At 36.5% G+C, this 15,807-nt stretch overlaps 2 protein-coding genes across 3 annotated transcripts in view; one reads left to right on the top strand and one right to left on the bottom strand.

Moving 5' to 3' along the window:
• NMI (N-myc and STAT interactor) overlaps nucleotides 1-639 on the bottom strand; it is a 112,883-nt gene extending 112,244 nt beyond the window's left edge. The window contains exon 1 of one of the 2 annotated variants that reach the window (XM_024752728.1): nucleotides 559-639. The gene's annotated coding sequence lies outside the window, so the exon portion shown is untranslated. The remainder of the gene's footprint in view (nucleotides 1-558) is intronic. The other variant, XM_024752725.1, reaches the window with a different exon arrangement.
• A 179-nt stretch (nucleotides 640-818) lies between these two features.
• Nucleotides 819-15,807, top strand: part of RIF1 (replication timing regulatory factor 1) — a 54,594-nt gene continuing 39,605 nt past the window's right edge. The window contains exons 1-10 of the mRNA XM_024752732.1: nucleotides 819-881; nucleotides 1,291-1,406; nucleotides 2,149-2,227; nucleotides 4,231-4,327; nucleotides 5,431-5,558; nucleotides 5,652-5,746; nucleotides 6,603-6,792; nucleotides 8,583-8,675; nucleotides 10,927-11,065; nucleotides 13,295-13,446. Coding sequence (XP_024608500.1) covers nucleotides 1,303-1,406; nucleotides 2,149-2,227; nucleotides 4,231-4,327; nucleotides 5,431-5,558; nucleotides 5,652-5,746; nucleotides 6,603-6,792; nucleotides 8,583-8,675; nucleotides 10,927-11,065; nucleotides 13,295-13,446 — 1,077 coding nt within the window. The 5' untranslated portion in view covers nucleotides 819-881; nucleotides 1,291-1,302. The remainder of the gene's footprint in view (nucleotides 882-1,290; nucleotides 1,407-2,148; nucleotides 2,228-4,230; nucleotides 4,328-5,430; nucleotides 5,559-5,651; nucleotides 5,747-6,602; nucleotides 6,793-8,582; nucleotides 8,676-10,926; nucleotides 11,066-13,294; nucleotides 13,447-15,807) is intronic.

The raw sequence follows: 15,807 nt of genomic DNA, 5'->3' as shown, positions 1-15,807 counted from the left end.
TTTTATACAAATCTTTTCGTGTATTTTCTGCATTAAAGTTCTCTGAAAAGCAAACAACAACAAAAAACAAAAACAAAACGGGTATACTGTAGTTTCTCCAAGTGTTAACTGTTAGCCAAGTCCCACCCTTCAACACCTGAGGCCAATTAAAAGAATGCAGCTCCTAAACCTACGGAATCACAATATCTAAGGGCGGGGCCCAGAAGCCAGCAGTTTAATCATGAATATCCCCAGGTCATTGTTATGTATACTTAGAACTTGAGAGCCTCTGGACTCTCCAAACTTTTTTCAGTTAGCTTTCACCTGAACCTGAAGTAGGTACTATTATCATCTCTATTTTACAGAGGAGGAAGTTGAGGCATAAAAAGGTTGACTAACTTGCTAAAGTCACACGGAACTAGGGTTGGAATCTAGACCAATCTAAACGCAGCTCTTAAACATCACAGTACAGTTATCTCCTGTTGCTAAATGATTTGTTGCTAATACTTCAAGAAGTACTGGACTTGCAGTTTGAAGACGCACTAAATTTAGTCTGGTAAACTTCGGCGATTCACTTACATTTTGAATTTCAAGTCCCTCGCGGGTTAAATACGGGCCAAAACACCCCCACCTGCAAGGTGACCTGAGGGGCAGGGCGGGGCAGCAGGCAGGGAAGGGAGGCGATCGATGACTCCGGCGCGCCGCTGCCTGTTGGATTGGCTCGAGCCTCTCCCGCCAGGCCTGTCCTACTCCCGCGCGCTCTGGGGCCCGCCCCCGCCGCCATCTTGGTCTAGGAGGGAGCGGGCCGCACGCGTGAGTAAACAGCCGGAGCCGGGAAAGTCGAGGTCGGGCTGCGTCCGGGTGCTGCAGGGCAGCGGCGGAGAGGACGCAGGGCTATCTTCGTACGTGGGGGTGAATATCGGGGTCACAGCGATAGGCGGCGGGGAACCGTCAGCCTGGCGCAACCTCCGCCCCCTCGCGGTGAGACGCCTCGCTCCCCGGGCTTCTCTCGAAGCCGCGCCGGTCTCCTCCTGCTGTTGAAAGCTGCCCGGGAAACTGGTGGCGGGAGCGGGCCTTGGGCGGAGCGCGGCGTGGGCCTGGGACCGTGTTGCGGCGCGCAGGCGGAGGTTCGGACCTTGAGTTTGTGCGCGAGGGGCCCGGGGCGTGGACGCGGTGGCTCTGGGAGGGCGGGGGCGGGCGCGCGGGGCTGGGGCCCGGACTCACGCGGGGCTGGGGCCTGGACTCACGCGGGGCCGCCGCGGAGCTGTTACCATCGGTCACTGGATTGTCCTCTTCCGGTCTGGGCTTCAGGGAGGGGCCGACATGACGGCCCCGGGCCACAGCCCTTTCGTGCCGCTGTTGGAGACTTTGGAAGACCCTTCCGCCTCCCTTGGAGAGCAGACCGACGCTTACCTGACTCTGACCAGGTGAGGCCTGCGGGGGGTATGGGGTGGGGCGCCCTGGCGGGTCTTGGGGAGGAGGTAGTCCGGGTGGGCACGCGAAGCGAGTTTGTGTATTTTGGAAGTCTGGTAGCTGCGGGGACGCCGGGGTGCGGCGTGCTAGGTGACGTTCACGGCTGCGGGTACTGCTGCCCTTAAGGTGCAAGTTTTGAATGAGGAAGCCTGCACGTGTGTCTTGCAAGCGAAGGGTTAAGAAAAGTTTGGTTGGAAGGGAGCGTGCTGGAGTAATGGTTTTTCAGCGTGAGCCACCTGTGTTTCGGGACAGTGGGGGAACCCACAATTGGTTTTTTAATAGAGAGCAATAAACCGAGTTCTCTTTTAATCGCAAATGCTTCCCACGTTTTTTATTTTCCCCTGCAGACCATGTTTTTCTGAGTTAAATGTAGTTTGGAAATTGCAAGGAAAGGGTAACAACTGGTACAAAGCGATAAAGATTTAGTAAGTTTCTTAGTTTTTAACTAGGGATAGATTTCCCTGTTTCCTCTTCACATAGGGAAGCTGTCAAAACCTGTGGACAGTGTGGATGCGCAAGTTATTCTGAGGGTTTCTTCGTATTTATATTCTTATATGTTCTTAAGCATCTTAAGCACTGGGTCAATTAATTTGCCCGTGTTCTAACATAATGTTTAAAAAGATTATGCAGGTATTTCATAGTTCAATTTTGTGTCTGCTGTTTGCATAAATTTGTGTTCTTTCTGCTTTTCTGAAGTCGTATGACTGGAGAAGATGGAAAAGAAATCATTATAGAAATTGAGAAGAAACTTCCTCAGCTATTCAGAGTTTTAAAGGTATGTATGTATATTTGTTGTAAATAGTAAATAGTTTTTAATTTTGTGGGGAAAACAGGTTTTGCCAATTAACTCAAAAACTTTGAGTCTAAAATAAATAACACCGGGGTTATTATAGTACTATTTGAGGACTTACAGTGTATCAGGTGCTGTCTTAATTATCTTGTTTTCTCTCACTTAACCCTCCCTGTCCCAGTGAGGCTAGTCTTTAATCCCCACTTTGCAGAAGAAATTAGTTTAATGTGCCTAAAGTCGGCCGTGGCCACTTGAATCCAAAACTTGCACTCTTAATAGGAAAGCAGTGATCAGAGATTATTTAATCTGTTTTTTTTCTCCTTTTGTAGCAATGTACTTTTAAATAAAATGAATCTGTAGTTTTGTCATTGGTCTACTTGTGTGGGTAACATTCATTTTTTTATCTTCACTCACCCTTAGTTTTTGCCACTCTTGCTTAGTTAAAAAACCGCTTATGGTTATCTTGTTTGCTTGTTTATAGGGAGGTTGTGTAGTTTAACATCAAACTGAGGACCTGTGCTCTTGTCGTCGCTTGAGTATACTGTGCCTTTGTGACTTGACTTTCCTTAACACGAAACTTAATTTCCTTGTTTTTAGAATAAAGAGGTTGAACTAAATCTCCAAAGTCCCTTTGAGTTCTTATTTTTGTGACCCTGTTTTTGTGCTTTTAAACAGAAGTATTCTGTCAAGATGTTCATTATACATTTTACCATGATTTTGGGCCAAATGTTGAGGCATTGGGGGTACTACCTTGCCTACCCTTAAATATTCCTGTTATAGTCATCAGTAGTTTTTGTTCATGTAAGCAAGAACTTTATTGTGTAGTAGGTCAAGACTTGTTAATAGTGTAAACAATATTAATGGTATTTATTGTCCCATTTTTCTTCATTGTCATTTTCCACATTCTTGTAGTGTATTTGTTGTGATGAAGACATGCATGATGTATTTGGTATTTGAGAGCATGTAGGATCAGAAACTCATTTGTATGCGTTTTGAGTCAAGTTGCGTTGTTTGTAAATAGGGTTTGTAACTAAAATGCCTAATAATTATTTAGAAGCATGTGGGTGGTTAATAGGAAAATCAAAAGTTGATCACACACATATTAGCTACTATCTAGGAGATATAGTAGTAGCTCTCATCGTCTTAAGTGTTTAAGACTTTGTATCTCAGGGTGTAGTGTTTTGGATGTTTGTTTTGATTAGTTATGAAAGGGGTGCTCCAAGGAAGTGTCTGTTCTTATATTTGACTACTAACATTTACCATTCTTCTCTGTCAAGAGTAGCAGATAGTCGAGGATTCCTTGGATATTGGATTCAGAGAAATGGGGGGATTTGAAGATAAATCACTTTGGAATGGGAAATGGTACCAAGAATGCAGGGTTACAAGTAAATGTAGGGTTGGGGCATATGGCAAGACTCCCTTTGACAGGTTTGGGATTTTATAACTTTTACATATAGAATATGCATTGGGCTTTGAATTCCAGATGGTTATGGACTCAAATTCTCCTGTCTGTGAAGTATTGAGATAATGTTTAAAGGTCCTAGCACTTTAGCTACTTAGTAAATGTTACATTCCAGCTCCTTCGCTCTCTGTGTTAGAGGTGTTGCTCCACTCCATAGCTAATATGTCAGCTTTTGCCTTTGAGTCTTGCTTTCTTTTTGTGGAAGGGTTTTGCTCCTACTCTGTTTCCTGTTTAGTGTCTTCAGCATCTTCCATTTGTTGGCTTTTTTTTTTTTGCTTTCAGATGTGTGGAGATGTTCTTTTCCTTTTAAGAAAAATATTCTTTATTTAGCTGATCTCTACCTAGTTTCCTTCTTTCTTTGCTAAGGTGTATCCATGGCCTCCTGATCTTAATCCTTTTTAATCTGCTCTCAAAGATCAGTTGATTGTTGGAATTAAAATGTAATTTTGTTTTTAATCAACTTTTGCTGTCTAAAAATTAATTTACAGTTGTACTTGTTTGTAACAAATGTTATTTTGTTTCGAAGACTCACATTGCCAGTCAAAACTCAGAGCTCAGTAGTGCTGCTCTGCAGGCCTTGGGGTTTTGCTTATATAATCCGAAAATTACCTCTGGATTATCAGGTAAATTTATTGTGATATAGTATTTTTAGAGTTTATAGTTCGATACTGTTAAAAGTACTGTTACCTCTCTATTAGTTTCATAACCTGTAGTTCAGGATTTGCTTCTGAGAAAGTGTTTAGGTTATATCATTGTTGGAAGGTTTCTTTTCCTTAGATGTAGTTCTGACTTTGTTACCATAAAGTTTGCTGTAAAAGAAAATAAAATAAGCCTATTTAAAAATAATTGTTGCAAAAACTGAACCTTGTCCTTTATAAAAACACACCTGCTTTGGAAGTTTATAATTAGATGGAATTAATTTTGGAAGTTAGATGGTCATTTATTTTACACAAGCATGTGTTAAGGAACATGCTGTAATTTGAAAAGTTCTTTCACCTAGTGGTAAATGAGATAATTTGGAGCTAAAAGTGGTAATGAAAGCACAGGATCTGATGCTTTTCTGAGTTTTCAAGCATCCTTGGCCCTCTGTATCCTTGGATGCAGAACCCACGGATGTGGAAGGCGTAAGGGACGTGAGCATCTCTTGGATTTTGATATTCCTGAGAGGGGGTCCTAGAACCAGTTTCCCATGGATATCAGGGGAGGATTGTGATCTTAATTATTGTTCTGTAGGTAGCTTGTCATGGTAAAGGAAACCTGGGAGGTGATCTTTAGAGAGAGGAAATTAGGAATAGGGATTAAGGATATAAGAAAGTTGTTACCATCTTTTTTTCTGAGGAAAAAGTTTCTGCTTTTTTTATATATAGAAATGTTAGCAATCTAAAGTAGGAGTTTTTCATTTTGGAGCAGAGATAAAGGATTCATAATGTCTTGCCAAAAATTGACTTGTATGTTCATACCTAATAATAAGACCTTATAGAAATATTTTAGTTGAAAAATATCTGATTTAGAGGCTACTATCTGTTTTCTCTGAGAATACCTTCCCTCTGACCTGAGTTTTGTGTTTGGGAAGAAGTTTGATATCAACATTGGTTCTCTGGTCCTTTTCTCTGGATATGCATTTAACTTTCTGACACTGAAGGGAACAGGATTCTTCTCTATTTTTCTGTTAGAGATTTTAAAGGATGTAAATGATTCCACATAATTAAAACTGCTTATTTTTCAGAGACAAATATTCAAGAACTGCTTTCAAAACTGAATGATATTGTTAAGAATTCAGATAAAAATGTACGTACTAGGGCACTTTGGGTGATATCCAAACAGACGTTTCCCACTGAAGTTGTTGGCAAAGTAGTGAGTATAGTTTTTGTATATGTCTTCTTAACCACATGCCAATTAAAAACTTCATACTTATTTGGTTTGTATTTATTTGGTTCTGTCTTTCAGGTATCTAGTATAATTGATTCATTAGAAATAGTCTTTAATAGAGGAGAGATGCATTCTGCTGTTGTGGATTATGAAGCATTAAATGTCATCATAAGGTATGAGTTTGTATGCTATGGAATTTAGAAGAACAGTTTCAGTAAATTTAGAACTTTAAGGAGTAGTCTTTTGGGACTTGAAATTGAGTTAAACATTAAAAGAAGGAAATGTCTTCTAGACTAAAAGCAAGTTACAGGAAGAAGGAGGTAGATGTGCATAAGTTACTAGGTTTCTTTATTTTTACTGAGACAGTCCTTAAAATACAGCCTTGGTTCTGCCGCTGCTGCTAACACAGTTCTGGTTTTAAAAATTATTTCTGCTAAAGCTTTTGCAAGAGTTTAAAAAATAATACGGACTTTTACGTGAGCTGTAACAGGCATTTAGGAAAGCATTAAATAATTCCTAGCAGCAGATGAGGGGAACAGGAAAATCCCGTCTTCTTCCTACACATCCTTGCTTTTCATAATGGATGTGCTGACAGCATAAACTGTTGATGTGCTTTGCTTTAACTTGTTTTTCATTCTTTAAAAGTTTCCTTTAGTTGTTGAGCTCTATGTTTTAACTACTTAGTGTTCTGATGCCCTGATTGATGTTCACAGTGTATCATGGTTCTCTAGCTGTCCTGTCTTATAAGAATATTGAACTTAATTCTGTAAAAATAATTAGTATTTACACTTTTTTAATCTGAAGGAAAGATGATACGTTCTCCTTATTTGAAAAGTTTATTAAAATAATAGGGAAGTCTACAAATTAGCAATTAAAAATTAGATCTATTTTTGTGTGTGTATATAGTATTGTAAAACAGTTGGACCATACTATGCATATTTCTGCATACTTGTGTACTGTATATTTTCCTGGTACTTTAGACGTAAAAGGTGAGGTCAAACTAATTTAGTCATTGATTTCTCTACACAGGCTAATTGAACAAGCCCCAATTCAAATGGGAGAAGAGTCAATTAGATGGGCAAAATTGGTCATACCATTAGTGGTTCATTCGGCCCAAAAGGTACATTTGCGGGGAGCTACTGCTCTAGAGATGGGAATGCCGTTGTTACTTCAGAAACAACAAGAAATAGCATCTATCACAGAGCAGCTTATGACTACCGTAAGTAATACTTTAAGGATTTTTTGGATACTGCATTGTAAGGTTTTGCGCCAAGCTGAGGGCTCATATTGGTGTAATTGCTCTATGATCTAGGAAGTTCCTCTTTGAATTAATACAAAGAATTGTTTAAGTTAATGTAGTCACACTGATCCTATATTATAGTACGGAAGGGAGCTGTCTATTCAGTGTTATTACAATCCAGGCATTTTACCCCATCCCCAACGAATGGTGATTGCAAGAAATTGCATTTTTGGAAAAGGGAGAACATTAACTGATTCATCGCTATCTGGATTGTTAAAGCATAATCCCAGTAGATACAAATTTAATGCACACAAGTGCATCTAGTGTGTACAATTTCCTAAAGTTATTACTTGCCCCAGGTTTTAGGTTTTTCAACCTTTCTCATAACATTTATTGAGCACCTGTTATCTACTGGACGTTGTTTTAGGTACTGTGTGTATAGCAGTGAACAAAAGCAACTTGCGGAGCTTATTTTCTAGTGGGAGAGATAATAAAGTGTATAGTATATAGTATCTGTATAGTATAGAAATAATAAAGTATGTAGTATATATAGAGATAATAAAGTATATAGTATATTTAGTAAAGAGCATTAATGGAAAACAGCAGGGACTGGATGGAAAGTGCCATCGGAGAGGAAGGGTGAGGTGGTCAGGGAAGGAAAAAGAATAGGTTATTTGGAAGGTGATTTGAAGGCGATATAGGAGTTAGCTACCTGAATAATATGCAGTAAGCTCATTTGAGTCAGGAGGAACCATGAGCGCAAAAGGCCTTGCTCTGATATGAGTACTTGGTTGTGTTCAGCGAACACTGGGCAGTAGGATAGAGTGATGAGGATGAGAGGAGGAGGAGATGATACCAGAAACAGGGCCAAATCACATCGGACCTCGGGGGCCATTGTAAGGCATTTGGTTTTTACTCTGGGTTATATTGAAAACCGTGTTTGAAGCTTTTGAGTCTACAAGTGATATGCATACTTTGGTTTTAAAGGGATCACTTTGCGTTGAGAAAAAAAAGCTCTACGTAGGAGCAGGGAGACTAGTTGGGAGACATTACAGTAATCCAGGAGGTGGTGGAGGCGTCCAGATTCTAAAACCTGGGGTTTTGTTTATTTTTTAATAACCAGGATGCCTGATGGTAAGGTTTGGAGTCTAAAAGTGACACCAGTGTCTTTGTAAGTTTTTTTTATTGATAAATTTATTTCTTAAGAGTGTACACAGTGAACCCTTGAACAACTTGAGTTGGCCCTCTGTAGTCGTGGTTTCTCTGCATCCTTGGATTCAACCAACCACGGACTGTGCAGTACTGTAGTGTTTACTACTGAAAAATATCTGAGTATAAGTAGAACGCACAGTTAAAATTCACATTGTCCAGGGGTCCACTGTATAAAATTCTTAATAAATTTGAACTTAAATTTTCTCAGATGTGTTACCCATGAAGCTATTAATTTTTAAAGTTAGAGTGAGTGGTTAAAGCATTATCATTTGAACTCTAATGATAAGCAAGCTGAAGTTTTTAGGGGAAAGTATATTGGTAGGGAAAAAAACTGTTGATGGATGGAAGAATGGCCAGATACGTGATAAGACAAGCATAGTAAAATGTTAGTGGTATTTATACTTGGATATTTACTGTAAGACTCCATCAGCTTTGCTATATATGTGAAAGTTTTCCTGATAAAATACTGGGAAAAGTTACTTTGCTGAGGTCAATTTAATACTGCATTCTTTTTCTTTCCAAGCGTCTTTGGTAAATATTTTTGCTTTGGTTTTTAGAAATTACTTTCAGAACTCCAGAAGCTATTTATGAGTAAAAATGAGACTTACGTGTTAAAATTATGGCCTTTGTTTGTCAAACTTCTTGGGAAGGTAAGTGCACAGTTAATGAACAGTTTTTACATGCCAGACCCTTTAATTTCTTAACTTTCCATAGTACAGTTGATCCTCATTATTCATGCATGCCATATATGAAAATTACTAAAATTTATTTGTCAACCCAACATCAGTATTTGTGCTGCTTTTGCAGTCAATTGTAGGCACGTGTAGTGGCAAAAAGTTGAGTCCCTGCAGCATGCATGTTCCCACCTGAGGTTGAGCAAGGTTACGTTCTGCATTTTTGCTTCAATTCTTTTTTTTTTTGCTTCAATTCTTAATGTCCTTTAAACAAATGTCCATTTCATGATCCATTTAATGCCACATTTTTCACGTTTCATGCTTTTTCTTGGTGATTTCAGTTTTAAATGGCCCCAAAATGTAGTGCTGAAGTGCTGTCTGTGGTTGCTAAGCAGCGGAAGGCTATATGATGTGCCTTAAGGGGGAAATACATGTGCTAGATAGACTGTTCAGGTGTGAGTTACAGTGCTGTCTGCTGTGAGTTCAATGTTAGTGAATCAACAAGATGTCTTTAAACCAAAACAAACATAAAACAAGGTTGTGTGTCAAATGGTCGATGAAAATGTGATCAGAGGCTTGCAGGAACCTAACCCTGCATTTTCCCTACAAGCCATGGCTCAGTATTTGCTAATACAGTGTCAAGGCAACTTTATAGAACATAACTATGGTGAATAATGAGAATTAACTGTATGTTCTATCTTTAAGCCAGGTTTTTTTGAGGGGGTGGAGTTGTGATTTTCTTTATTGTGGTAAATAAACATAACATAATATTTATCATAATCATCCTAAGTATACAGTTCAGTGGCACTAAAAGCATTTACAGTTGTGTAAACATCACCAATGTATACACCCAGAACCTTTTCATCATCCCCAGCAAAAACTATACATGTTACATAAACATTGACTCCCTCTGCCCCTCCCTCTGCAGCCTCTTGTAACCTCCATTCTGCTTTTTCTCTGGATTTGCTAATTCATAAATTTTGATCTTTGATCCATTTCGAGTTTATTTTAATACATGGTGTAAGGCAAGGGTCCAGCTTCATTTTTTTGTATGTGGATGCTCAATTTTCCAAACACCATTTGTTAAAAAGTCTCTTTTTTGTTGAGTGGTCTTTGCACTCTTGCTGAAAATCAGTTGACAGTGTATGTGAGAGTATTTTTGGGATCTCTATTCCATTGGTCTGTTATGTTTCTCCTTATGCCATTACCATATGCTTTAATCTGTACTGTTGCAGTAGGTTTGGAAGTCAAGGAAGTGAGTCTTCCAACTTTATAATTTTTTTTTTCACAATTGTTTTGGCTATTTGGGGCTCTTTGCAATTCCATAATGAATTTTTGAAGATCAGCTTTTATTTTTCAGTGAAGAAGGCCTTTGGAATTTTGATAGAGATTGTGTAGAATTTGTAGATTGCTTTGGGTAGTATTGACATTTTAATGATATTAAATCTTCCTATTCATGAACACCGGATGGTTTTCCATTTATTTAGGCCTTTTCATATATACTTTGTAGGTTTTAGTTTAAAAGTCTTTCACCTCTGATTAGATTTATTTCTAAGTGTTTAATTCTTTTAGGTGCTATTGTAAATGGAATTGCTTTCCTGATTTCCTTTTTAGATCATTCATTACTGTTGTATAGAACCACAAATTTTTGTGTGTTGGTCTTGTACTCTGCAACATTGCTGAAATGATTTTATTGGCTCTAGTAGCTTTCTTGTGGATTTTTGTGAATTTCTAAGCCAGTTGTTTTTGTTACATTTATATTCTGTTCAGATTATGTGTGGACTATAGTCACTTATGACTATTAAAGTTCTTTTTGTGTATTTTTTCTTGGGATGCATTGTTTACTTGTCATTTATCCATCTTTTACTTAACTGTTTTTCCTGCCTGTTTCAGTGTATTTGAAAAGATTATTAGTTTGAATTTATTTTTCTTTAATATTCAGATTTTTTCATATGAATACTTTTTTTAATATGTTGGTAAAATTTTGGATTTATCACATTTCTCATATTCTCTAACGTTTTAGAAATGTGTATTATGCATTACCTATTTCATGGAGCTTTATATTTTGTGATGCAGAATTTTGCATACAAAACTTAGTACTTTAAAAAGTTTAAATTCCTTAGATTTTACATAGTTAACACTGGGTGAGTTAGATAAATGAATGATGATAGTGCCTATACATTGTTTCAGGCAGGTAAGTAACTTCTTAATGATTCTTCCTTTTTAGACCTTGCATCGAAGTGGGAGTTTCATCAATTCTCTATTACAGCTAGAAGAACTGGGATTTCGTAGTGGAGCACCCATGATTAAAAAAATAGCTTTTATTGCTTGGAAGAGTTTAATAGATAATTTTGCTTTAAATCCAGGTAAGTAATATTTAAAAATTCGATTTTTTATGGCTTAAGATGAAAAACAAAGCTCTTCTGATTTTTTTTGGGGGGGGGACTTTATATTGAATATTTACCTATCATTGAATATTATTTTAGGGGAATAAATTTGTGGCTAAAAGTAGAATTCAAAGGCCAGGCATTATTGAAAATCACAGATATAAAGTTTATTTTACACTATTTCAAAAACTGAACAAAGTGACAGATGCTGTTTGTGGCTTTCTTAGTGAATTCCAGCACTTAGTTGAGCATTTTACATACTTCTCACTTAATCATCACAGTAGACCTTAGATGGTAAGCATTATCGCTATTTTCAGAAGATTAAGTAGTTCATCAAAGGTCACACAGCCAATAGATGATAGCAAACAATTTTGATTGCTATGGAATCAAAGTATCAGACTGAGGAACTTTTTTTCAGGATCTTTAGAACAGCACCTGATAGTGGGCTAACATTAATATGTAGAAGTGATTCCTTTTGATGTACCTTACCCTTATCTTTTTATTGTTCACTGGAAGTGCTTAATATATATATGTGCAAAAGTATTACGCCCAAAAGTGGGTCAGTATGAGTACCTACTTAACTGGGTAGTTAATCTTAGGTATAATTGATAGTTTACAAGATCTGCTAAATAATGTTGATTTCATCCTGTGTTTGCCCTTGCCAAAGACCATTAATCCCTTTTAAAATGTGTTTTGTAAATAACTATTTGCATTAACTACAAGTACTTTTATTGAAAATATTGCCAGACACAGATTTTAATTGGAAATGTCACCTTTTTTTGGTTATTGTTTATGAACCTCAGTGTGAGGTATCCAGGATTAAATCTGGTGGAATTATGTATAGTTGTGTTAAAGCGTAAAATAGGAGTGACTTAAAGAAGGTAAATAAAATGCTGTCTCATTTGAAATAAGTCAAGAGCTAGAGAGTCTATGACTGGTATTATGGATCCAGGAAGTCATTAAGGAATCAGATGCCTGTCTTTTTCTGTTGTCATCTTCAGTATGCCTTAATTGCAGACTACAGGAAGGAGGGGAAGGCAGAAGGGGCAAAAATGAGCTGCTTTGCAGCTGAGTCAGCCATCTGTAAACAACATTTCAGAAATTCCATATACAGTTCCACTTAAAAATCTCATTGGGACAATGGCTAAATGGGAAACTAGATAAAGTAGTAAAAGAGTAGATACCCATCACTGTTCTGAGTGAAAGCAGATCTTGTAACTAAAAGAGAATGGGGTATTGCACAGCAGTTGTTGGTATTCTCCTCCTCTCATAGATAGGAGTTCAGAAAGGATTAGAGGATTTGTTTCCACAGTGGTCTGACTTCATTTTCTTCTTATAAAAATGTTAATTGAAAGCTGAATGGCAGAATACTTGTAAGAAACATTGATCAATGTTATTCCACCAAATACATGACTTGACAGATGCTTCACAATCCTTTTCAAGTCTTTTTGATAAGTTGATTTAGCACAGACTGTATTATTTTATATATCCTCCCGTCACTGATATAGTAAACACTTCAGGTATAAATATTTTGTTTAAAGTGTATTTAGTGTTTGTGTGGAATTTAAGCAATCTGATTATTGCTAATGTAGAGTAGAACTAAATCTAAATGAATATTTAGATTTCCAAAATCTCATTAATTGCACCAACAGTTAAAGTGTTTGGTAAAATAAATTACTGGTAATGACAACTTTTTTTGAGGTAAAAATATACCTCTATTTTTTAATCTGTAAAATGGGGATAATGAGAATACTAAAGCAGCTTAGAAAGAGTTTCTCAACATTTTAGTATATTAGGCTGGACAGTTTGTTGTGGAGAACTGCCCTGTGTGTTAGAGGAAGTTTAGCAGCATCCCTGGATGCAGCCCACTAGATACCAGTAGCAGTCTCCATATCCCTGCCTCTCAGTTGTAACCAGAAATATTGCAGACATTGCTAAATGGTGGAAAAATCACCCCTGGCACACAGTATCTAATAAATATTAGTTATTATTTTTTAAAATAAGCCTTAAGTATTGTGACCTGGTCGTACTAAAGTTTGTCAAGATGAACATTTGGGGTAGAACAGGAACAGCTGGTAATTAAAAAAAAATTTTTTTTTTAATCTATTCTCTTGCTATAGTAGGCTGTTGCATACTATCATTCTTAAAGTTTAATCTTTACCTCTTTTAATGTTTTTACCTGGGTGCTAATTTTTTTTTTTTTTTAAGAAATACTATGTAGTGCAAAAAGACTGAAGTTGTTAATGCAGCCTTTGAGTTCTATCCATGTGAGAACAGAAACTCTAGCGCTGACAAAACTAGAAGTCTGGTGGTATTTATTGATGAGACTAGGACCTCATCTTCCTGCTAATTTTGAACAGGTAACATTAAAGTGTTGATTACAATACTTTATGTGTTTTTTTTTATTAATGTGTTCTTAGATTCTTACCAATTTAATCTTTCAGTGCTGTTTTTGCTGTGTTAGCAGAGCACGTTATATAAAAGATTTTTTCACCCAGACACAGAACTTGAGTTCATTTTCCTCAAAGGATACTCTCCAGTCATCTGAAATGGAGCATCTAAAACCTTTTTAATCAGTAACACTCAAATATTCTTACTCTAGTGGCATCATGAAAGATTTTTTTTTAAAGGAATTGCATGTGACTTAGAATATAATTGAGAGTAGAGTCAGCATTACTGAAATAGAAATCATGTGCTACACAGAGTTGGATCAATTCTAATTTTTTATATCTCCTTTTTCCAGGCTACATAGTGATAACCAATCATTTAATCCCATTGTAGCTTTTCATTATTGTCACATGTGAGTTTTACAGATTCCTTTAGATTTTGATATCCTTGTTGCATTTAAACATGAAAGCTTAATCTTATTTTTGTTTAAGTAAAAAAGGGTAGTCCTGATAACTCCTTTTATCTTTTTTTTGATTTATTTTTTATTGAAGTATAGTCAATTTACATGTTGTATTAGTTTCTGGTGAACAGCAAAGTAATTCAGTTATATACATATATTCTTTTTCATATTTTCCATTATTTAGTACAGGATATTGAATATAGTTCCTTGTGCTATACAGTAGGACCTTGTTGTTTATCCTTTCTATATATAATAGTTTGCTAATCCCAAACTCCCATTTTTTGTTGTCTTTTCGTTTTGTTTATGGTTTCCTTTATGGTATAGAAGCTTGTAAGTTTGATTAGCTCCCATTCGTTTATTTTTGCTTTTATTTCTGTTGCCTTGGGAGACTGACCTAAGAAAACATTGCTACAATTTATGTCAGAGAATGTTTTGCCTATGTTCTCTTCTAGGAGTTTTATGGTGTCATGTCTTGTATGTAAGTCTTTAAATTATTTTGAGTTTATTATTGTGTATGGTGTGAGGGAGTGTTGTAACTTCATTGATTTACCTGTGGCTGTCCAACTTTTCCAACACCACTTGCTGAAGAGACTGTCTTTTTTCCATTGTATATTCTTGACTCCTTTGTCGAAGATTAATTGACCATAAGTGTGGGTTTATTTCTGGACTCTGTATTCTGTTCCATTGATCTATATGTCTGTTTTTGTGCCAATACCATGCTGTTTTGATAACTTTGTAGCTTTGTAGTATAGTCTGAAGTCTGGGAGGGTTATGCCTCCTGCTTTGTTTTTTTTCCTCAGGATTGCTTTGGCAATTCTAGGTTTTTTACGGTTCCATATACATTTTAAGATTATTCTAGTTCTGTAAAAAATGCCATGGGTAATTTAATAGGGATCCCACTAAATCTGTAGATTGCTTTGCGTAGTATGGCCACTTTAACAATATTCTTTCAATCCAAGGGCGTGGGTATCTTTCCATTTCTTTAAGTCATCATTAATGTTTTATAGCTCTTGGCATATAGGACTTTTACCTCCTTGGTCAGGTTTATTCCTAAGTTTTTGGGTTTTTTTTTTAACTTTTTAATTTTATATTGGAGTATAGTTGATTAACAATGTTGTGATAGTTTCAGGTGTACAACAAGTATTTTATTTTTTGATGTGATTTTAAAAGGGTTTTTTTTTTTGTACTTTCTGATGTTTCAATGTTAGTGTAAAGAAATGCAACAGATTTCTGTATGTCATTCTTGTATCCTGCATACTTTGCTGTTTATCAGTTCTTCCTCAAGTATTGGATTTTTTTTTAGCAAGTTCTCTTTACATTTTTAATTGCTTAATACATTGAAGTTTTTAAGCTTGATAGAGCATGAACTGATTAAACTTGGGCATTGATTGTAACTTGTAACTGGGGTCATAATTTTTTCAAATTCTACCATTTTAAGTTCCTAGTAGGCTGATCTTACCCAGTTGTCGACCCATTCCTTGGCATAATCTACTCATTGGCTACATTTGACAGGTATTGGAATGATCTTAGAAATAAGCTTGGAGTTGTCTTAGTTCATATTTTCTTAAGGTGTTTTTTAAAATGTTTAAAATGGTCTGTTTACCAGTAGCATTAAAACTCATGTAGATGTTATTTGTAAAAGCTATTTATGTGTATAATTTTCCATCTGGAATGTAGAGTTGAAATTTATAGATAGTACATATTTAGGGCAAATATATATGTAATAAAAATTTTCACTTTTCCAAGTTTCAGTTTTTACCCTCTGCATCAAAAAGGCCAATAAAATTTCAACATATCAAAACAATTGAGATCGCCTCTTAAGGATATTTAACTGTATTATGCAAGACTTTTTTTTTTTTTTTTTTTTTTTTTT

This window comes from Neophocaena asiaeorientalis, unplaced genomic scaffold (genome assembly GCF_003031525.2).
Source record: "Neophocaena asiaeorientalis asiaeorientalis breed wild unplaced genomic scaffold, Neophocaena_asiaeorientalis_V1.1 scaffold868, whole genome shotgun sequence".
Classification (NCBI taxonomy): Eukaryota; Metazoa; Chordata; class Mammalia; order Artiodactyla; family Phocoenidae; genus Neophocaena; species Neophocaena asiaeorientalis.
Note: the sequence above shows the minus strand (reverse complement) of the source record. Positions and strands in the feature narration are given on the sequence as shown.